Source organism: Crotalus tigris, unplaced genomic scaffold (genome assembly GCF_016545835.1).
Source record: "Crotalus tigris isolate CLP2741 ecotype Arizona unplaced genomic scaffold, ASM1654583v1 scf7180000020183.615534, whole genome shotgun sequence".
NCBI lineage: Eukaryota > Metazoa > Chordata > Lepidosauria > Squamata > Viperidae > Crotalus > Crotalus tigris.
In genome coordinates, this window is record NW_024097896.1 from 181,723 (window position 1) to 205,897 (window position 24,175).

At 38.9% G+C, this 24,175-nt stretch overlaps 1 protein-coding gene across 4 annotated transcripts in view; it reads right to left on the bottom strand.

The window, feature by feature from the left end:
* RAD18 (RAD18 E3 ubiquitin protein ligase) overlaps positions 1-24,175 on the bottom strand; it is a 133,620-nt gene that overhangs the window by 78,723 nt on the left and 30,722 nt on the right. For all 4 annotated transcript variants that reach the window (XR_005559454.1, XM_039365760.1, XM_039365762.1 and 1 more), the window contains exons 7-8: positions 11,752-11,936; positions 1,305-1,381 (exon numbers count right to left, since the gene is read on the bottom strand). Coding sequence is in view for 3 of the 4 variants with exons in the window: in XM_039365760.1 (XP_039221694.1) it covers positions 1,305-1,381; positions 11,752-11,936 (262 nt within the window). In the remaining variant the exon portion in view is untranslated. The remainder of the gene's footprint in view (positions 1-1,304; positions 1,382-11,751; positions 11,937-24,175) is intronic.

Genomic DNA, 24,175 nt, shown 5'->3' on the forward strand with positions numbered 1-24,175 from the left:
ATGTTTCACTCTGTGTTATGCTGGATATATCATCACCATATTTTATAAAATCAGATTAGGAAGGTAGTTTAGCAGGTACTAAATTATCTATTTCTGCTATGAAAGATTGGTATGTCTATCACTAGCTGTTTAATTAGACATTAGTGATTTATAATTAGTAAACCTTCTAAATATCAGGAGAGAGATTAGGCTAGAATTCTAAAATACAAGTACAAAATACACAGATTAAGCAAACATTCATTTATACATTTTTTTTCAAACTGCAATTGGCAATCTCCATCAGCACATCAATGGAATCATCAGCAGTTTGATACTTGGTAAAAACTTTCCTTTTTAGGAAGGTCAGCCATATACAAGTCTTTTTGTTATTATCGTTGTTCTTGTTATTTCTTGCTATTATGTATTTTATATTTCTATGTTAATAAATGGCTTTACTATTTTGCATAATCTAAAATTCTGTGGCAAATGGGCAGAACATAAATGCTTTAACTGAAAAACAAAAACACTCTCAAAGCTTTGATTTGATGGTGGCAATTAAATAGATGGAAGCAGTTTTTCTAGCATGCAGTTCAATATTAGATGGTTTCTGACATTATTTCCCGTCAATATAAACTTTAAGGATGGGCATAGAATGCACATTTACTTGGCCTTTGCAGTGACATTTCAAAAGTCAACTCTTAGTGGGGAGATTACTTAGCAGGCATATGAACAGAAAATAACACAGGCACAGATATATCAAGCAAAAGGGACACATGTATAACAAGTATCTATCTACTGATTACAGTACAGGCACTACAATGTGGCATGGTTTTTGTGCAGAAGGCGTGCATCTTGAGCAGAATAAAAGAGACTCCAAATGCAATCTTCACTCAAGCTTGAGTTCAACAGGACATACCGTACATGCCGCCGTATTAGGCGACCCGGCGTATAAGACGACCCCCGTCTTTATAGCCGGGCCGCATTCCTAGAACGTCGTCTTATACGCCAGAAACTACCAGTATTTCCGGCGTATAAGACGACTCGGCGTATAAGACGACCCCCGTCTTTGGCACCGATTTCAGCGCTCGCGGAAGTCGTCTTATACGCCGGCATTTACGGTACTTCTATTCAAAACTATGATTATCACATGCTGAAATGCTTGGCCAGATTTGGTAGCAAAATTATCCACAGATATCTATCTACACATATGTATCTACTAATTTAGCCCCATTATTCAAAAAAAGTCCACTATGATTTTCTAATAGATAGAATAGCATATTTAAATTTATCTTCACCAGGACTAAAATTAAAGCTTATTAACTTACATCTTCTTTGGGTTTACTGGCATCAAGTTGTGCTTGAGTCTTTTCAATGTTTTCCAATTCTTTTACTATTTCAGCAACTGTTAGAATAAATAAACACCATTAATAGCAATTTAGCGCTCCAGTAACTATGACTAGATCCCAGAACAAAATCAATATTTTCAGTTGTTACGTAAAAAGTTGGAATTGATGCGTGAAAAATGCATTATAAATGATTTTTTACCATATGTAAATAGAGTAAAAACCAAAGAGATATACAGTAAAAGGTAAAGTAAAACTAATAACTAACTAAGAGAGGGAAGACTGGTTCAGTGCAAACTAGTGAAAGAGGTAATTATTAGGAAAGCTTTTTTGTTGTTGTTGTTAACTAAAATTGCTGTAAATGAATCCTGTGAGATTCTCCAGAAATCCTTGATGAGGCGCTGGTTTTGAGCTTTAAACTTTTCTCCCCATAATCAATACAGTATTTTCTTCCAAGATCCAAGACCAAAAGAAAATGATATTCCAAAAAACAGATGGACGGATAGACAGACAGATCTCTAAAATTGTTTATCTCCAACACTATCAACAGCTGAAGTTCAAGGGCTAAGAAACTTGAGCGCTGAAGTGTGCTGAGAGAGCTATGAACATCACCAGCACATGTATTGTGGAATACCAACTTTTCTCCAAACAACACTGTCAATTTCTTGGCAATTGTGATCAATACATCTCTATCTGGACATACTAATAAAGGTATTCTTCAGACTGTACAGCTTGAAGATTTGGACAAACTGCTTGGAAGCTTGACACACAGCATACATCCCTTTGATCCTTCTAAAAACTATCAGGGCTTGGTGGACCTTATAAGTGATAAATATTCCAAGGAGTAGCAAGATGCCTATTATTTTAATGACTTAGCAAATAATATGAGATTCCACAATATTTATTTCCATATTCTTTTAAAGTATTGAAGAATGTGTTTCCTCTCGAGCTATATGGCAACAATGCTGATTATTTAGATTTGGTTTCAAATCCAAAGACAACAATCCCACCAATATTACAGGAGCATAATAGTGTGAACAACTGGTATTCAACAAACTACTGGCCATCATTTTTGTAACTTATCTTCTATTAGTTTCCCTTGAGTTATTTAAAGCTTTTAGAACCAGCATGGTAATTTAATAATAATCATTATCATAGTTTATTAAATATATATTCTTCCAGACTGACTTAGGTTGATATGACACAGGAGCAGTACAATGTTATGAAATTTAATATTATTATGGACTGCTAAGGACAATATATTATTAGCTCTCATCAGCCAAAAAAGGGAGAACTTTCAGCCAAAAAAGGGAGAACATTGCTTTAATTATTCATGATTTAACCATACCTAGGCTGAATTCCATCCTATACACTGGTCTATGTTTTCAACATAATTTGGAATCTTAATGACATGTTGCCAATTAATAGCAAGTCAGATTGCACTATACTAATTATATTGGTTGTCAAACTATACTAATTATATTGGTTGTCAAAGTGACTCTGAATCTCCTCTTCAGCTGTACCAACCTGCTGACTCTGAGATCAGTATTCAAAGGTTTTACATGTGCATCCACTACTATGAACAATTAGTAGCCTGTTTTTCACTGGCCATTTAGTTGTAAACCAATGGATATCTATCATATTTCATCAATATAAGCTTTCACTTCAATCCTAAAGATTCAACTCTTTACTAGAGCCAGCTAATGATTTAGGATTGTATTTTATTTTATATTATATTTTATCTAATCTATTTATTGAATTTGTATAGACGACCATCTGTCAGGTGCAAGGAACCAGAATGACACTGTGAGCTGATCAATGTTTCTTTAATTCTTGCATGCCTATTTATAAGAATTTTGCCAGAACATCTGCATTTTCCTGGGAATGGTCAGATAGGGCTTCAAGAGTTCTGGGGGAGGTGAGATCTGCATCACTTCCAGCTGTGCAAGGATTCTAGGCTTGCCCCTCTTCACACTTCCCCCCACTCTAGCTATAGATTCCACCATACATTTCCCCAAAAGCAACTGTGGGTGGTATGCAAACAATTAGATAAAAATCACAAATATAAAAACAACAGATGTAAAAAATAGAGATATCTATATTAAGAAATAAATAGTATAAAAAACAAATATTATGTAGGTGTAATGCAGTCTCATTTTAATCATTAATTATAACATTATCATCAATATTTGTATATTTATCATTGTTGTTGTTAATTGTGAAGTCGTGTCCGACCCATCGCGACCCCATGGACAACATTCCTCCAGGTCTTCCTGTCCTCTACCATCTTCTGGAGTCCATTTAAATTCACACCTACTGCTTCAGTGACTCCATCCAGCCATCTCATTCTCTGTCGTCCCCTTCTTCTATTGCCCTCAATCTTTCCCAGCATTAGGCTCTTCTCCAGTGAATCCTTCCTTCTCATTAGGTGGCCAAGTACTTGAGTTTCAACTTCAGGATCTGGCCTTCTAAAGAGCAGTCGGGGTTGATCTCTTCTAGGACTGACCGGTTTGAACGCCTTGCAGTCCAAGGGACTCGCAGGAGTCTTCTCCAGCACCATAGTTCAAAGGCCTCAATTCTTTTGCGCTCAGCCTTTCTTATGGTCCAACTTTCACAGCCATACATTGCAACTGGGAAAACCATGGCCTGGACTATACGCACTTTTGTTGGCAGGGTGATGTCTCTGCTTTTTAGAATGCTGTCTAGATTTGCCATAGCTTTCCTCCCCAGGAGCAAGCGTCTTTTAATTTCTTGGCTGCAGTCCCCATCTGAGGTGATCTTGGAGCCCAGAAAAATAAAATCTGTCACTACCTCCATTTCTTCCCCATCTATTTGCCAGGAATTGAGAGGGCCGGATGCCATGATTTTGGTTTTCTTAATGTTGAGTTTCAAGCCAACTTTTGCACTCTCCTTCTTCACCCGCATCAAGAGGCTCTTTAGTTCCTCTTCACTTTCTGCCATTAGAGTGGTATCATCTGCATATCTTAGGTTGTTGATATTTCTCCCGGCAATCTTAATTCCAACTTTTGATTCATCTAGCCCTGCCTTTCTCATGATGTGCTCTGCATATAAGTTAAATAGGCAGGGCGACAGTATACAGCCTTGCCGGACTCCTTTTCCAATTTTGAACCAATCAGTGGTTCCGTGTTCGGTTCTCACTGTTGCTTCTTGACCCGCATATAGGTTTCTCAAGAGACAAATGAGATGGTCTGGTACTCCCATCTCTTTAAGAACTTGCCACAATTTGTTGTGATCCACACAATCAAAGGCTTTTGCATAGTCAATGAAGCAGAAGTAGATGTTTTTCTGGAACTCCCTAGCTTTCTCCATGATCCAGCGTATGTTGGCAATTTGATCTCTAGTTCCTCTGCCTCTTCGAAATCCTGCCTGTACTTCTGGTAGTTCTCGATCCACATACTGCTGGAGTCTAGCTTGTAGGATTTTAAGCATAACTTTACTAGCATGTGAAATGAGTGCAATGGTGCGATAGTTTGAACATTCTTTGGCATTGCCTTTCTTTGGAATTGGAATGTAAACTGACCTTTTCCAATCCTGTGGCCACTGTTGAGTTTTCCAAATTTGCTGGCAAATTGAGTGTAGCACTTTTACTGCATCGTCTTTTAAGATTTTGAATAGCTCAGCTGGAATACTGTCACCTCCACTAGCTTTGTTGTTGCTCAGATTTTCTAAGGCCCATTTCACTTCACATTCTAGGATGTCTGGTTCGAGGTCAATGATCATCTCATTGTGGTTATCTGGGATGTTAAGCTCATTCTTGTATAGTTCTTCTGTGTAGTTTTGCCATCTCTTCTTAATCTCTTCTGCCTCTGTTAGGTCTCTGCCATTTTGGTCCTTTATCATGCCCATCTTTGCATGAAACGTTCCCTTCATATCTCCAATTTTCTTGAAGAGATCTCTGGTCCTCCCTATTCTGTTGTTTTCTTCTATTTCTTTGCACTGTTCATTTAAGAAGGCATTCTTATCTCTTCTAGCTACTCTCTGGAATTCTGCATTCAATTGGGTGTATCTTTCTCTTTCTCCTTTGCCTTTCGCTTCCCTTCTTTCCTCAGCTATTTGCAAAGCTTCCTCAGACAGCCATTTTGCTTTCTTGCATTTCTTTTTCTTTGGGATGGTTTTAGTTGCTACCTCTTGTACAATGTTGCGAACTTCCATCCATAGTTCTTCAGGCACTCTGTCTATCAGATCCAGTTCCTTAAATCTATTTGTCACCTCTACTGTATATTCATCAGGAATATGATTTAGTTCATACCTGAGTGGCCTAGTGCTTTTCCCTACTTTTTTCAATTTAAGCCTAAATTTTGCAACGAGAAGCTCATGATCTGAGCCACAGTCAGCTCCTGGTCTTGTTTTTACTGACTGTATAGAGCTTCTCCATCTTTGGCTGCAGAGCACATAGTCAATCTGATTTCTATGTTGACCGTCTGGTGATGTCCATGTGTAGAGCCGTCTCTTGGGTTGTTGGAAAAGAGTGTTTGTTATGACCATCGTATTCTCTTGACAAAATTCTATTAGCCTGTGCCCTGCTTCATTTTGTTCTCCAAGGCCAAACTTGCCTGTTATTCCGGTTATCTTTTGGCTTCCTACCTTAGCATTCCAATCCCCCATGATGATAAGGACATCATTTTTTGGTGTTAATTCTATAAGGTGCTGTAGGGCTTCATAGAACCGGTCAATTTCATCCTCTTCAGCACCAGTGGTTGGGGCATAGATTTGGACTACTGTGATATTGAATGGTTTGCCTTGGATTCGAATTGAGATCATTCTGTCATTTTGGGGATTGTATCCCAGTATTGCTTTTCCTATTCTTTTATTGACTATGAAGGCTACTCCATTTCTTCTGAGGGATTCTTGCCCACAGTAGTATACCTGATGGTCATCTGAGTTAAATTCACCCATTCCTGTCCATTTTAGTTCGCTGATTCCTAAGATGTCGATGTTCAGTCTTGTCATCTCTTTTTTGACTACGTCTAGCTTGCCTTGATTCATGGATCTTACATTCCAGGTTCCTATGGAGAAAAAATCTTTACAGCATCGGACTTTCCTTTCACCACCAGATATATCCACAGCTGAGCGTCCTTTCGGCTTTGGCCCAGTCGCTTCATTCTTTCTGGCGCTACTAGTACTAGCCCTCTGCTCTTCCCCAGTAGCATATTGGACACCTTCCGACCTGAGGGGCTCATCTTCCAGCGTCATATCTTTTTTCCTTTTAGTACTGTCCATGGGGTTTTCATGGCAAAGATACTGGAGTGGTTTGCCATTTCCTTCTCCAGTGGATCACATTTTGTCAGAACTCTCTGCTATAACCTGTCCGTCTTGGGTGGCCCTGCACGGCATAGCTTATAGCTTCATTGAGTTACACAAGCCCCTTCGCCACAACAAGGCAGTAATCCATAAAGGGGTATTTATCATTATATTATTCTATTTTGTATTTTCACTTTTAACGTAGACCACTTTGGAAGATCTGCTCTACAAGGCAGCTTAACAATATTTTATATCTATTACTAAGATAACAAGCTTCTCATAACCTTTGGTTCCTGCATTAAAAGTTGCTAGAGTGGCTACTGGAAAATCCAATCTGCCAGACTATAATATTTTCTTGAATGATTTGCACGATGGATATATTTCAGAATAACAACATAGCTTCCTCAAGGACAATTATGGCATTGTATATTGAGTCCGGAAAAGTAAGATGCAATCCTGAAAGTTCACTGAAAACAAGACAAAGATGATTTAGTTGCCGACAAGTTTCATTTGTTGAATTTATGTATAATGCCAGAGGAGAAGGGTCAGCAATAGTAGGATCCAAGAATGTATAAACACCCTCTTCAAAAGTTCCATTGAGTACAGTGAAAATTATTGCAGGAAAATATCAACAGGATGACAGTTTAATTTGGCAAGTTCAGTTTTATACCAAATCCATTAAGACTCTTGGAGGTGGCATCCATAGAATGCCCCTATTGGGTTTGGTTACACTGAATTCTATATGCCACTTTTTATTTAGCTGTTTGTGTTTTACCTGAAACATATCCTAGTTCCATATTCACAAAACACTGAGGAAAATAAAAAAGCAAATTTGTACTGTGTAAGTTTAAAAGGGGTTGTGATATGAGAATATCAAGAAAATCACTTGCATTTCAAAATCTACACAGAACTACAGTAGCATTAATATTGCCTGTTCCAGATTTGTATATGCTACTAGACAATCTGTGCCTCATTGGGTCATCATTTCAGAGATATTTTCTTACCTTAAACATATCCCCTAGAAATGAGGGAGTTATGATGCTCCACAACCCATCCAAACACATCAGAAATGTTTTCCTACCATTCACACATGTAGAGAATATGACAAAGGACTCTAAGACACCATCTGATTAAGACCTGGTACTTCTTAATTCACTTTGGGAATCCATGTTACCCAATATATAGAAGTGTGACAGGAGAAACATACTAAGAATGGCTAAAGTCCACCACACAGTAGAGTTGAGCATAGCCTCTATGAATATATGACACATGCACACTTTGTGAATCACTAGAATACAGGGGTTCCCAACAAGGGTGCGAGACGATATTCCAGGAGATGCGAAAACTTGGGTTTTCAAAATTATAATGTATATCAGTGGTTCTCAACCTGTGGGTTGGGACCCCATTTGGGGTCGAATGACCATTTCACGGGGGTCGCCGAACAACGCAGTCCGCCATTTTTTCCCCTTTTCCTTAGCTGTGCTACTCCCCTTTATTCTATCTGCTTTTGAAAGCCAATAGAATAGACTCTCTTGAATAGAGTCTAATTCTATTGGCTTTCAAAAGCCAATAGGAATTGTCCAGGCTGTCTCTGCCCTGCTGAGCCCACCAAAAGTCCCATTCTGCAAACGGTGCTGCACCAGTTGAGTAGTCCTCGACTTACGGCCAGTTGAGTAGTCCTCGACTTACGACCGGTTGGGGGTCGCGGCATTAAAAAGGTTGAGAACCACTGGTGTATATGCATAAGTCATTGCCATTATTTTGAACATTTGTAAGGGGGGTGCAAGAATATATCACAAGCGTTTTAGGGGTGGGGCTATAGAAAAAGTTGGGAGCTGCTGCTGTAATAGAATAGAATCCCTAGGTCCTATAATATCTCAAGATTTAAAGTGGTCAACTAACATCAAAAAAGCACAACTCAAAAAGCTCAGACTGCCCAAGGAGCTGCCGATACAGTTCTACAAAGGAATTACTGAGTCTGTCATCTACACCTCTATAACTGTCTGGTTTGACACATCAACCAAACAAGACAGACACAGACTTCAACGAATAGTTAGAATTGCAGGAAAAACAATTGCTACCAGCCTGCCTTCCATTGAGGACCTGTATGCTGCATAAGTAAGAAAGAGGGCCATGAAAATATCTACAGACCTCTCACATCCTGGAGATAAACTGCTTCAACTTCTTCCCTCAAGACGACGGTATTGCATGCCAGAACAACTAGACACAAGGACAGTTTTTTCCTCCATGCCATCACTCAGCTAAACAACTAATTCCTACAACACTGTTAAACTACTTAGTATTATTCTCATCTTTCCTATTACCTATCTCCTTATCTTATGACTATAACTTTGTTACTTGTATCTTACGATTTATATTGTTTTATTTAGTATCCTAGTATGATTTATGTTGTTTGCTTATCTAGTATCCTATGACTATCACTAAGTGTTGCATCTTATGATTTATGATGAATGTATTTTTATGTTGATTATGACCATGATTTATCACTGTTATTTGTATGTACACTGAGAGCTTATGCATCAGAGACAAATTCCTTGTGTGTCCAACCACACTTGGCCAATAAAGAACTCTATTAATGTGCAAGATGTGAACCATCTTTTTCATAAATGATTTCATAAATCATTGTTTAAAGATGGACTCTTTCCCAAATCGTATTTATTAATATAGGAGAGAAAAGCAACAAAAATGTGAAAAAGGGAGATAATTAATACTTATAAAGTTATGCATGGATTAAAAAAGGTTTCTCTTGTTCACAACACTAGAATCACAAAATATCCAATGTATCCAAACAGTTATTGATTCAGCATAGAAGAATAACTTTTTTTTCACAATAAACAATGTAAAACAGTAATAACTATTAACATAGACAATCTTAAAAGAGGATTAGATAAATTCATAGAGATTAAGCCTAACAATGCCTACTAGTCATATTAGCTACACGCTATTCTCAATTCTGGTTGCCAGGAAACTAAGGCAGGAAGATATAATTTCATTCATATCCTGCTTTCAGAGGCCTTTATTTGTCTTATATGAACTAGTTAGGCCTTTGGTTTCATCTAGCACAGCTCTTCTTGAGTTTATATCATGTTTCTCTAGCTCTTGCTAAAATCTTAACAAATCAAATCACTTAGAACAGACTTTTCTGTTGTTGGCTCTGACTAACAGAAACAGCTTAATCACAGTTATAAGTGGTAAACTGTAAAGTGTCTCCTTTTGCTGCAGACAAATATCTGTGCCCTTTGGTCATATTTTGACCATTGTAGCACCAAGTCACACTGAACATTAGAAAAAAGGATTTCTTTGCTTTTAGCCATCATAGTATAAGCATTTGTCAGAACTGAGTCAGAGATTCCCTCTCTAAGTTCTCTTTAGAGAACATCACACTTTTAAAGTGTGCCTAATAATTATGTGTGCATCTTATACCAATGGAACAACTATGGAACCACCTACTCCTATTTTTCAGATTATCCATTTCCTATTTTACTTTTGAAATGCTGTAAAAACAGGCTCTTCAGATAGTTATTCAGAGATGCTTGAAGATTTTGCTGCCCAAAGATGACATTTCTAGGCCTTTACGCTGTTATGATTAGGCTGTTGATTTTCTATATTGTAATTTTATGTCATCGTAAGCCATTCACTATCTTTTGAAATTGGCAGGCAGAAACTATAGCAGCCCCAATAAGAGAAACATAATAAATCCAAAATCAGATACCTGAATATATTTCTACACATGTAAATAAGGGCAAGGGACTGAGCAGCAATTAAAATCAGAGATGAGTTTCACAATACACAGGAGCATCACATGGAAGTAATGTTAAGTGCTAGACAGTGTAGAGGAGTATGCTAGCCTTGAGGAAGAAATGCAAGAATAATTAAGCAAATTTAGCTATGGGATGGAAGGTGGAGAAACTCAACCACTGAAACTCAAGATAATCCTGTCTTGATTGTCTTTAGTATTAGAAATTGCAGAGGGAAACTTTGAAGATTTTCTTACTATACCCTATAACAGTGATGGCGAACCTTTTAGAGACTGAGTGCCCAAAAACTGCCCCTGCCCCCGCTCCATCCCCTGCCCCGTCCCTGCCCCGCCCTGCTCCCGCCCCCACCCCATCCCCCACCCCATCTGCCCACAGGGCCAATCACTGCCTCCAGGGCTCACTGCAGGTCGCCCAGGCAGCTCAGCAGCGCCATGGCAGCCACGTCTTCTGCCCGCGTCCCGCAGCATCAACTGTGTGGGATGGGGCATGAGGGCACAGTCTTGTCTACGTTGCCTGGCTGCCTTGTCCTTGGCTGTGCAACTCCGTGTGGGCCACGCTCAGAGGCGACTCTCCTCCAGGGGGGCTGCTGGTGAGGAGGGGATTGTGGGGGGAGGCGAGGCTGGGGCAACGGCACGTGTGCCCACAGGGAGGGCTCCAAGTGCCGCCTCTGGCACATGTGCCAGAGGTTCGCCACCACTGCCCTATAACAAAGAAGTCCAGCAATTCAGTAGCAATAGCAATAGCACTTAGACTTATAAACCACCCCTTAGTGCTTTACAGCACTCTGAGCAGTTTACATTGTCACCATATTGTGCCCAACAATATGGCTTCTCATTTTACCGATCTTGGAAAGATGGAAGTCTTTATTGCATTCTAACCACTGTGCCACAGTGCTCCAGTATCTGTTTCTTCACCTTCCTGACCTCAAAAGGGCTGAATAAGCAAAGGTTTTTTGTGAGATGGCCACATAACTTTGATATCACTATATGATTTGCCTAAATACTGTTGATATAGAGTTGTTTTTCAACCTTGGCAACCTTAGTACATGTGGATTCAACTCCTATACTGCCTGGGGAATTCTGGAAGCTAAAGCCCATACATTTTAAAGTTCTCAAGGCTGAAAAACATGAATATATAGGCATAAAATGGCTCTAATATGTGAACAAACTGCTAACAATTCAAATCTGTTGCCATGGTCATGGCAATGTTTCAATGTTTTCAATCATGGCAGACAATTCATGTAAATCAAGTCTCATACAGTAATAATTGATTGGCAATGTAAAGTTATATTAGTTCAAAATGATAAGTAAAATAAATGTTATGAAGAAGCGCATTTTACGAAACAGCACTATTTAAAGGAAATTGCTATCTACATTTCATTTTCCTACCTGATTTAGGATTTAGAGAATCACACTCTGAATTATACATGTGCACAAATTCTTGGTGTCTTTTAATAAGCTGTTGTTTTGTTCCCTGGGTGGACAATCCATGTTCTTTCAGTCTTTTCCTCAGATCACGGTCAGAAAGTAAACTATAAACCAGTTTAGGCAGTAATTTTCTTTTTTGGCCAGAACTAGGAGAAAAAATTATAGAGGAAAACATGTTAAGAATATTTTCTATAAAATAAAATGAACAATGTACATATTTTACTCAATCTATCAGGCATACATAAATATGTTATAGGGTACAAATGTGTTACAGTCTATATGTATATGCAAGTTTTTACTTTCAGATAATAAGGTGTTATTTTATTTTACTTTGTCCATATTTATTTTATTTTCAACCTCTGCAACCATTTGCCATGTTGGTCCATTTCTATCTCCAACATCAATAATGTATTATTTGATTAAATTATCAATATTACTTATATCCCATTTTCCTTTCAGAGAGCTTTATTTTCTTATCATTGTAAAATAGCACTGTGATTTAACTTAAGCCAAAGGGATAGGTCCAACATTCAAGTAAATATTTTAAAAACTAATAATCAAATATTTTATGAGGAATGGCACTCCTCTCTGCTATTATTATAGAGAAAATAAGAAAAAAATGTACCTGCTTATTTATTTCAAAAAGCAAATTCAAAAATGCTAACAAAACATCAACAATCAGCAAGCCACAAAAATGACATATATGTAAACACTATTTATTTAGGATTACACACAGGCTCTGCTAATCAAAACTGACTTCCAGTCATATCCTCCCTCTTTAAAATGCAGCTTCCATAGTTTGCAGAAAAAAATGTGACCTTCACTGCATTCAACAAACAGTTAAACTAGCAGACAAGGTTTTGAACATGTAATGCAGTTGTGGAATTGCAAAAGTACTGCCATTGATTTCCACTTGTGAACCAGATTTCCTGCCAATCAAATTGTGAATTGCTTTAAATATAGAACAATCTAACATACCTTCTGTATTTCACTAGCAAAATCTACCGTACTAGAAAAGGAATTAAAAGAAAGTCCTTCAGTTTTTTTAATATGTATTTAAAAAATATTATATCTATAAGTAAACAGGTAATTACTGAAGTTATGCAATTATTATTAAATATAACATTAACTATATTGAAATGAGTTATTCTCTCTCTCTCTCTCTCTCTCTCTCTCTCTCTGTGTGTGTGTGTGTGTGTGTGTGTGTGTGTGTGTGTGTATGTAATATAAATATTTGATTTCTGACTTTCCCCTTTGAACTCCAAAGAATTTGCAGTCCCTGTCAGTGTAAACTTAGAAACCATAGTCTAGGTGTTTGAATTTATCTTGCTGCATAATATAAATGGTACCATTTTTGCTTTAATTTATTTAAACCTCTGTCATGCATATGTATATATATTTGTTTCACCATTGCTACATATTCTCCAAATTTAAGTTCCCTACCAAATATTCTTGGTATTATATCTTTTCCCCAGTATAGTACTATGCCTTCAACCTTTAATTCTCAAACAGCTACAAGATGTTTGTTAATATTATCTTAATTATAAACACTTTGGTATTTGGCAGAGATAGAAAACACTTCTAAAACCATTACATGATTCCAGAAGGAAATATAAATTCTTCAGTAATATCCTGATAAACAGAATATTCTGATAATCTCAATAGGGCTCTCACATATGTTATATTGTAAATAAAATAGGAGGTGCTAACCAGTAAATGCTATAGAACAATTACATGTACTATATGTTGGAACCGAATAATCAATTAAGAAAAGAATTCAGCAGAAGCACTCGCTTTTCATAAATACATGGTTATAAATTAGAATAAACCACTGGTTTATATATAACTGGAATGAGCAAGAGGGAGCGGTTGGAGAGCACACCATGGAGAGCATATATACATATATGCAATTAAAAACATAACGTAATTAGATACATACATACACACACACACACACACACACACACACACACACACACACACAGAGTTTTTCAGACAGATGGTCTGATTGATTGCACCTTTGGCATTTTGACTGCTATACTGCAGTTCTACTTTTTTATAATCTCTTTTGCCTTGCAGCCCCCCAACTAGGGGCATTAAGCAGGCTCAAGTTGCTACTGCGATACATTACAAATTCAGATTTCTTTTTGCTGACAAGAGTTAAAGATTTAAGTGGGAGACTAGTATAGCTGGATGGAGTCACTGAAGCAGTAGGTGTGAATTTAAATGGACTCCAGAAGATGGTAGAGGACAGGAAGACCTGGAGGAACATTGTCCATGGGGTCGCGACGGGTCGGACACGACTTCGCAATTAACAACAGTATAGCTATTTCGGACTCATTAGTCCTCATCAGCTAGCCACACCCCTTTTTATAGGATTCGAACCTGGGCAGTCTACATGCTAGGCAGTTGTATTAACCACTAGGCCACAGGCTCTCCTCCCCTCTTTGTCAGTCGAGTCAAGGGAGTATATACAGAGAGTTTTTCAGACAGATGGTCTGACTGATTGCACCTTTGGCATTTTGACTGCTATACTGCAGTTCTACTTTTTTATTATCTCTTTTGCCTTGCAGCCCCTCAACTAGGGGAGTTAAGCAGGCTTAAGTTGCTACTGCGATACATTACAAATTCAGATTTCTTTATATATATATTAGAAATAAAATAGTCCGAGCACCAGGATAATATTAAAACAAAAATTGTTTAATACAAAAGTTAAAGCTAAGCTTTGATCAGCCAACACGTCCGTCTGTTTTCTCTACTTGGTTTGTTCTTAAAGGGCACGCGTCTCTTGCTGTGTTGGTATCTTCCAAGGTTACTATTTTCTTTTTCCTCGGAAGATACCAACACAGCAAGAGACACGTGCCCTTTAAGAACAAACCAAGTAGAGAAAACAGATGGACCGATGACTAGATCGAGAAGCCGGGTGCAGAGCCATCCGGCAATATAAAAAGTAATCTTGTATTATGCTCTGATGATGTCGGCAGTGTTGGCCGACGAAAGCTTAGCTTTAGCTTTTGTATTAAACAGTTTTTGTTTTAATATTATCCTGGTGCTCTGACTATTTTATTTCTATTATATGGATTTACCCAGGATTCGCATTTTTGGTATAATTAGGGAGGGGAAATCCGAAGGGAGAGGAGAGGAATAAACAGCGGTGAAGGAACGCATGGGGGATGGATTGTATTTGCGGTGGCCTGACGATCGGCCCGCCGTATCCCATAATATCAATGTCAATGGACTCAAATGAACTGCAGTGTGACCGCATACGAACAGGAGATGTCCGAGGGATGAGGGGAGTGGAGGATGAGTGTGATAGTGCCCGTAGAGACCAGAGCTCCCCCTCTCCCCATCCGGATGGTAGGGTGTGGTGGAGAAGCGCAGAGGATGGCAAGAAGGGGGTGGGAAAAGGAGTAATGACCAGGCAGAGGTGCAATCGTAGAACTGATGACACTGACGGACTGACTGCGGAGCCACCCCACCTCCTAACAACGATCCAGATAGATCAGAACGATGCACAGGATTACCTTAGTGGACGAGTGGGAGATTTTGGAGAAAGTAAAGACACCCACAGAGATGACAGTTATGTAAATGTGGATTGGGGGGGGAAGAGAAGGGGGGAACATAAACCATCTAAAAGGTCTGAGTGAGGAAAAGAAAAAGACGATGGACACACCCAAGGGGACAGGGAGGGTACTCCATCTAACCCAAAATCCAACAAAGGAAAGATTAGTGACAACATACAGATGGATAAGTGGTGTAAAAAGAAAAAGATCACCGGAGCACAATCTACTTAATCAGGTCCGGTGACGAGATCGAAGAGCCGGACGCAGACCTGGCTGACCTATAAAGGGACTTCCTAGCATTCTAAGCCCTGATGATGCCGGCAGGTGTCGGCGAAAGCTTGGCATTTTTTAATTAAACTTTTTATAGTTTTAACTTCCCTGGTGCTCACTTTTATCTCAAATATGGATATGTCCAGGGTTCATATTTTTAACGTTATTACCAATATATATACTGGTGTTTTATGAGGTTTTCGCGGGTGTTTGTATGTAGGTCTTTGGTTATTCGGGTTTTCTCCCGCGTAAAATTGGAAGTGTCTTGGCGATGTTTCGACAAAGTCCCATTCGTCATCTTCAGGCTGGTGTTTTCAGCTTTGTGCTTCGAGGAACAATGTGTGGTCTTAGCTGTTTCTTCCTTTTAACTGCCAGTGGAGGTATGAACTGATTGGGTGGAAGCTTGGCTGTGTTCTGATTGGGTCACACTTCCAATTTTACGTGGGAGAAAACCCGAATAACCGAAGACCTACATACATACATACATACATACATATAATGCTGTATGTTACACCCTGTTGACCCAAATATGAGAGAGAAAAATCTTTTGTCTTGTATCAGCTCAAACTAGAGCCATCCACAGGCAGCAGTCACAACTGCGACATCATATACATTTCTAAAATTTGGATTACTAGCAAAGAATTAAGCGAGAACTGGAATAGCTATTTCGAACTCTTTAGTTCTTTTCAACCAGACATACCCTTCTGAGATTCGAACCCGGGCTGTCTGCATGTTAGGCAGCTGTATTAACCTCTAGCCACAGGCTCTTTCTCACTTTTGCCAGCTGTGTTAGGGAGGGAAGATAACTCCTAAATAACTCCTCCCCTGTTTCTTCCCTCTGTAATACAGCTGGACAAGAAGCAACAGGTGGAAACTAACCAAAGAGAGAAGCAAGAACTAAGGAGAAACTTCCTGACAGTTAGAACAATTAACCAGTGGAACAATCTGCCTCCAGAAGCGGTGAATGGTCTAACACTGGAAGTTTTTAAGAAGAGACTGGACAGCCATTTGTCCGAAATGGTATAAGGTTTCCTGCCTGAGCAGGGGGTTGGACTAGATCAGTGGTTCTCAACCTGTGGGTCGGGACCCCATTTGGGGTCGAACGACCATTTCATGAGAGTCGCCAAACAAGGCTGTCCGCCATTTTTTCCCCTTTTCTTTGGCCACGCCCCTAGCACCCGGTGATGTATAAGTGGTTGGGAGTCACCACAACATGGGGAATTGTATTATGGGGTCGCGGCATTAGAAAGGTTGAGAACCACTGGACTAGATCCAAGGTCCCTTCCAACTTTATCATTATCATTATTATTATTAAATACTCAAACAATGCTATAATTTCTCTTCTGTGTTTATTGAAAATTATGTGCATCCAATGAGTTCCTTGAGCCAATCACTTTCTCTCAGCCCTAAGAAGGAGGGAATGGCAAACCACTTCTGAAAAACTTTGCCAAGAAAACCACAGGGACTTGGCCAGGCAGTCTCTGAGAATTAGAAAGGATTGAACAGAAGGAAAATGGAAAAAAAGCATGCTATAACTAACTCAATATGTTGCTACTGAAATAAATTAGCATATAGTGCCAATGTTACATTATAACTCACCATGGCTAAATCTTTTGTGAAAACAATCTCCTTAGGTACCATTTCAAGCAGTATGATGCCTAAATAAAAATAATCCATTTGATACCAAACAACCATATTTCCAGAGGGACAGCACATTCTACACATATATAAATCATTACGCCCACAAATAATAATGAAAAGCAAGAAATGCTCGAAACCTGTCAAACTAAAGATGCCAGCAATTATTCAGAGTGATAGGGAGAAATCTCTATGGGAATAAAATTACTGGCAAACATTTGTCATTATCTTCCCATGACAAAGGACAAGCTAACAGTAAGTCAGTGATATTACACATTCTGAATTACTTAAAAGGCTTTTTTTTAAAACAAAACCAAAGGATTTAACTAGAGAAGGAAAAAAGGAGAAGGTATTACAGGACTCTCAAGAAAATGAAACAAATTTATATCACATGAGTTATTCTTGTCTTCACTTTATTCTTTTAAGAATAGTATAAGCTTCAATTCAAAGATAAAGAAAAGGTTTTCCTAATATTATTTCAAGCCAGACTTGAGGAAAGACGCTTAAAGGACTACTACTGTAAGCTGTGGAAAGATGAGTAGAATTTATTTCTGCCTATTCATGGAAAGGATCAACTGGTTGGCACTGGCAATTAATTTTTTTATTAAAAGTTTTACGAAGAGCACAAAAATTAACGCAAATTATTAAAGAGTAAAAAAAGAAAAAAAGAAAAATACAGAAAGAACAAAAAAAAAAAGCTTCCAGTTCCCTTTGCAGTAAATGTAAGTATAATGGCAAAGTTGCAATTCTGTGATCATAAAAAAGCTCACTCTTTTCTATTATTCATTTTTTTTCTAATCATCAAAACCACAAATCTTAAATGCATTTTGTTCTGTTTCATGCAAGCAATCTATAAAGCATTTCCAGTCAACCATAAATGTAGATACTGGGGGGAGGGGGGGTTCCCTCTAAGATAGCACTGGCAATTAAAGAGAGTAAATGATGCTTCACCAAGCTTCCTTTCATCCAGTGGCCTAATGTTAATAGGCTCCAAAGGTTTGGGAGATCCTCCAAAACAGTACTGAATATAACTGAATATATTCTACTGAATATAACTCTGGACTTCCTGGTATAAACCTAAAAATGGAATGGTAAGAAAGAGGTAGATAGAGTTTGCCAGTTGGAAACCATGTCTCCAATTCTTACTGCTATCACATGACCAACAGGGCAGGCATGCTCCATGCTCCAGATTCCCTCTATTAAGTAATATCATCTAACGGGACCCCTAAACGTGTTGTAGTTCTGCCATGTTAAATGGAATACCTCCTAAGATTTGGATGTCCCTGACAGCCTTTTATATGGCAATGAAGACTAGGTTCTTCCCCTGGGCCAGGCTGTTAGGCAAACACATTTTGATATTTATAATAATAATAATAGTAGTAAAGTTGGAAGGGACCTTGGAGGTCATCTAGTCCAACCCCCTGCTCGGGCAGGAAACCCTACACCATTTCGGACAAATGGCTGTCCAGTCTCTTCTTAAAAACTTCCAGTGTTGGAGCATTTACTGCTTCTGGAGGCAAGCTGTTCCACTGATTAATTGTTCTAACTGTCAGGAAGTTTCTCCTTAGTTCTAGGTTGCTTCTCTCTTTGATTAGTTTCCACCCGTTGCTTCTTGTCCTGCCTTCAGGTGCTTTGTAAAATAGCTTAATTCCCTCTTCTTTATGGCAGCCCCTGAGATATTGGAACACTGCTATCATGTCCCCCCTTGTCCTTCTCTTCGTTAAACTAAACATACCCAATTCTAGCAACCGTTCCTTATATGTTTTAGCCTCCAGTCCCCTAATCATCTTTGTTGCTCTTCTCTGTACTCTTTCTAAAGTCTCAACATCTTTTTTACATCGTGGTGACCAAAACTGGATGCAGTATTCCAAGTGTGGCCTTACCAAGGCATTGAATAGTGGTATTAATACTTCACGTGATCTTGATTCTATCCCTCTGTTAATGCAGCCTAGCACTGTGTTGGCCTTTTTGGCAGCTGCAGCACACTGCTGGCTCATATTTAAGTGATTGTCTACTAGGACTCCGAGGTCCCTCTCACAGTTACTACTATTGAGCATGGTGCCACCTATGCTGTACTTGTGCATTTGGTTTTTCTTGCCTAAATGTAGAACCTTGCTTTTTTCACCATTGAATTTCATTTTGTTAGTTAGTGCCCAGTGTTCAAGTCTGTCCAGATCCTTCTGTACCTGAAGCCTGTCTTCTGGAGTGTTGGCTATTCCTGCCAGCTTGGTGTCATCTGCAAATTTGATGAGTTCCCCATCTATCCCTTCATCCAAATCGTTGATGAAGATGTTGAAGAGTACTGGGCCCAGAACAGAGCCCCGGGGCACCCCACTACACACTTCCCTCCATATAGATGCAGTTCCATTGAGGACCACTCACTGAGTACGGCCGGTCAGCCAGCTACGGATCCATCTGGTGGTGGTTCTGTCTACCCCACATTTTTCTATCTTGTCAAGTAGTAGGTTGTGATCTACTTTATCAAATGCCTTACTGAAGTCCAAGTAAATTATGTCCATTTGTCGATGAAGAATCTCAGTCATCCAGTTAAAGTTGTCTGAAGGTTGAGTCATGACAACTGGACTTATTTTTCTTGTTAGTTTGAGACTTTTCACTGCTCATTCAAGGAGCTTCATCAGTCAGAGTAAGTTAGGCAGAGAATCTTCATCGACATATTGCAATACACTTTAGGAAGGAAAACAGAGGTTGGTGCAGGAGGAGTTGGTATGACTCTCGGACTAATGACTCTCGGACTAATTAACTTGCTCTGACTGATGAAGCTGCTTGGATAAGCAGCTAAACATCTGAAAGTAACAAGAAAAATAAGTCCAGTTGCCATGACTCAACTTTCAGACATTTTGATACTGTAGTTACATGTTTTCTGAATCTCCCAGAATGCCATATGTCGCTTTTAAATTATTTTTTTATTATTTTAAATTTTTGTTAGAATTGTGTGTCAAATGGAGGCCATATAAATAAAATGTTCAAATTACTTAACACCGAAGTACAATAATTCAAATAAATGTATTAGATGTATATTCAATTTAGTTTATATTTTGCTCTTCAATTGGAAATTAATTCTACATTAGAGTAAAATAGCAAAGTTATTGATGAAAGATTATTTTCTAATATCTATCTCTAATTTTAGCAGTCAACAATAAATTCTATGAGGGGAAAAAAACTTGACTAAATCATGAGCTGAATTCAAAAAGTATCAGGCTTATGCATTCTTCCTTTGCAAATGTCCTTCCAAGCAGATAAACGTTTAGCTTATCATCTCATCTAATCAACTAACTCTGTCTCTTGTTAACTGTATTTTAAGTCACATCATAATTTAAACTAAATGTTTATTAATCTAATGTAATATTAATTATAATTCCAGAGCTGAACTCAGCAAGTTATAGATAAGTAAAAGTAAAGGCTTCCACACTTCCTGGTTGCTTGGCAATAAGATAAGTAGTGTGCTAACATAAAACTACCGCAATTTGTTATTACTCACAAATATTACATTCAATTATGCCCTAGCATGATATGCAAAAGAGCAGGTTACTAACAATATGTGATTGCATTCCCAAACTTACCTGGCTGCCAATTTGGCACTAGGGTACCATGTACTACAGAAATTTATCTAATCCCTTTTTAACTTGCATTTATTATTTCTAACAGTCATGAATCACTCTTCTGCCACAGGCAACACAATGCAATTTTCAGTGGACATCACAGATAGTGTTTCCTAGCAACAAGAACAGGCTCCACAGACAATTTGCAGAGTTCAATTAAACAAAAAAAAATATTTGACACTATTCATACTGTTTATGATGTCTATTTAAATTTCAGTGGGAATCCTCTGATTTTTTCCCCTGTAAGACAGGGGAAAAAATCATTCACAACTAAACCCCATTCATGATTTTTTGGGCCTATTTAAATTGTAGCAAAGCTCTCTGTATGGCAAGAATTCAATGCTGATATCCCATTCTAATCAGTAGAATTTCATTTTAGTCAGTGTCTTCACATATACAGAAAACAAAATACAGACGTAACCCAGAATGGGACTATTTTACCCTTTATAGCCCAAACTAACTTTACAATAGCATGAATTAATAATTCAAGTATAAAATTCTAATATATTTATATGGGTCATAATAAATAAGTAAAGCCAAAACAGACTACAGCCTATCTTAGTGATGGCGAACCTTTTAGAGGCTGAGTGCCCAAACTGCAACCCCAAACCCACTTATGCATTGTTGGGTGCCGGGTGGGTGTGGCCCATTGGGTGGGTGTGGCCCATTGGGTGGCCATGGCTGCGGTGGTTACAGCAGACTGGGTGGGACTAAAAAGTTCAATCAATTCCAACATTGCAAGATCTTTTTTCTTCCTGCAAGAAGTTGAAATTGACTGCTTGATTGAACCTTTTTTTTTTTTTTTTGCCTAAAGCGAAAAGGTTTTATAAAACCCAGCTGAAGGCCTAGGACTGGGGTGCCAGCGCACATGCCCACAGAGAGGGCTCTGAGTGCCGCTTCTGGCACCCATGCCATAGATTTGCCACCACTGGCCTATCTGTTCTTTCCAAGTGACCTTTTTCTTAAAATTCCCTATTCAATTAAAACTGTCCAGCCACTGTACTTTGTTGGGAAAACAGGTTCAGCCTTAAAGTAATTTTCTGATTTACTGTCTAGACTTCTCATATCAGAAATGAAACATAATGTTTGATTGGGCAAAATGCCTACATATGTCTGATTTACGGATGTACAACACTGTTCATGTCCAAATCTGGGGACAGAACAGTTGGTATCTTACGGGTTGTGTATATTTTTGTGTATTTTATTCCAGATACAAGCCAAAATGCAGTTATTTTAGACAAAATGTTTTAGGTGTTCCATTCTTTTCTAGCAGTTAAAATCACTTAACTCAGGGGTTCTCAAATTTGGCAACTTTAAGACTTGTGGACTTCAGCTTCCAGAATTCCTCAGCCAGCCATGCTGGCTCAGGAATTCTGGGAGTTGAAGTCCACGAATCATAAAAGAGCCAAGGTTGCCTACCCCTGCTCTAGACCAGGGCTTTTCAACCAGTGGTACGGGTACCACCTGTGGTACATTGGTACCTGGCAGGTGATACACAACCATTTTAGAAAAGTGGTAGCGGGGGAGGGGAATGAGCTGAACCGGTGGCAGTACCCCACAAGCCTGAGCGAGAGATGGCTAGAGCTACAAGGCTGTCAGGGCTCAGCGGAAGCGCCAGAATCAGCGCCAGGCTCCAGCTGGAGCTCGGCACTGATCCTGGTGCTTCTGCTGAGCCCAGAAGAAGCTGGAATGTTGCAGCATCTCCAGGGTCTTGTGATTTACATTCAGATGCTTGGCAACTGATTCATATTTATGATTGTCACAGTGTCCCAGGGTCATGTGAAGTGACTAAAACCTGCTGCAACCACCCAGCAGACGGGGGAAATAAAAACTAAACACCCCCACCCCACCCCTACTGCCAATCCTCAACAGAAATGCTCACAACAATGAAAACCTCGGACAGGAGGAAGAGCGAGCCGGGTGAGCAGGCAGGTGTCTTGCTCAGCTGTGGCTTGGGGGGCACTTTTTCAGTGCCATTGTAACTTTGAACAATCACTAAGTGAACTGTTGTAAGTCGAGGACTACCTGTACTTTATCACTTTTTTCCTTTTGGGGGGGTCAAGTTTTTGACACCTTGGTAGGCGACTGGTGGTACTTGGATGTTGCCATATCCTAAAAGTGGCACAATGGGTGAAAAGGTTGAAAAGCCCTGCTCTAGACCATGGGTGTCAAACTCGCCACGTCATGTGATGTGTCGTGACGTATCATGACTTTTTTTGCATTGAATAGCCCTTGAAATAATTCACAGATCTTAGAGAGCCCTTGCCTAAAAGCCACGATTAAAACTCCACAATACAATTCATTTCTAACGTAAAAAATCCATATTTTACAATATTTACAACAACAGCCAAGCAGCAGGTGAACAGTTGAGTCATGGTACGTGAAAATTCTTGCCACTGCACATCCTAGCATTGCAGAGCGTGAGAAGTAAAATAACAACTTTATTTCTTTAGTGACCTCTTTCGGAACACGAGGGTTCTGCAGAACGTCAGTTAAGAAAGATTGTACTATGCAATAGCTTACTAAATTACTGCTCTTATTTATGTGCTCAGGAACAGTAAACTGAGAATGACTTAAGAGCTGTTTGAAATCAAATGCAAAGAATTATCAGACTAGAACCAACAACCCTCTTCCTGAGATGCTCATGTTCTGATGTACAGCCCCAGCAAATAATGAAAATTTGAAACAATCTGTTCTCCCCTTTCAACTAAATCTACATTTTTTATGTATTTGGTGAGGCCTTGCAGCAATATTGTACACCTGCTAGCCCACTTGCATCATGATTCATTTATATTTGCATTGATTACTAATATTGTGAAAGAGATAAATATATGCCAATCACATTCTTCCAAAGATTCAACTGTATCATTCTGCTCTGCACAGGATGAGCAATTAATTATTCCATAATTGTATTTGGAGAATATTACAAATAGTTAACATCAGATGAAACAAAAAACAGCATCTACAAAGGACTAAAAAAAAAGTGAGTAGATATCAGCTGCCGGAAAATATTACTGAAGAAGCCCTAACATTGTTTCAGCTATTCTCCAGATACCAATTGCTCCAGAGGGAAGGTCTCCCCTTTGTCCAATAAATCCAAACAAATCTGAATAAACTGTTGCTTTATTGATGTATTATGTACATCAATGTACTAATATTGTTTTAGGATCCAATCTGGGTCGGTCACTGGGACCAGAGCAATGGTGGGGTTCAAATATGTGAACAACCAGTTCTCTGTGTGGATGCCGCTTCCGGAAATCCATTCTGGGCCTGGGGAACAAAAAATTAGCTACC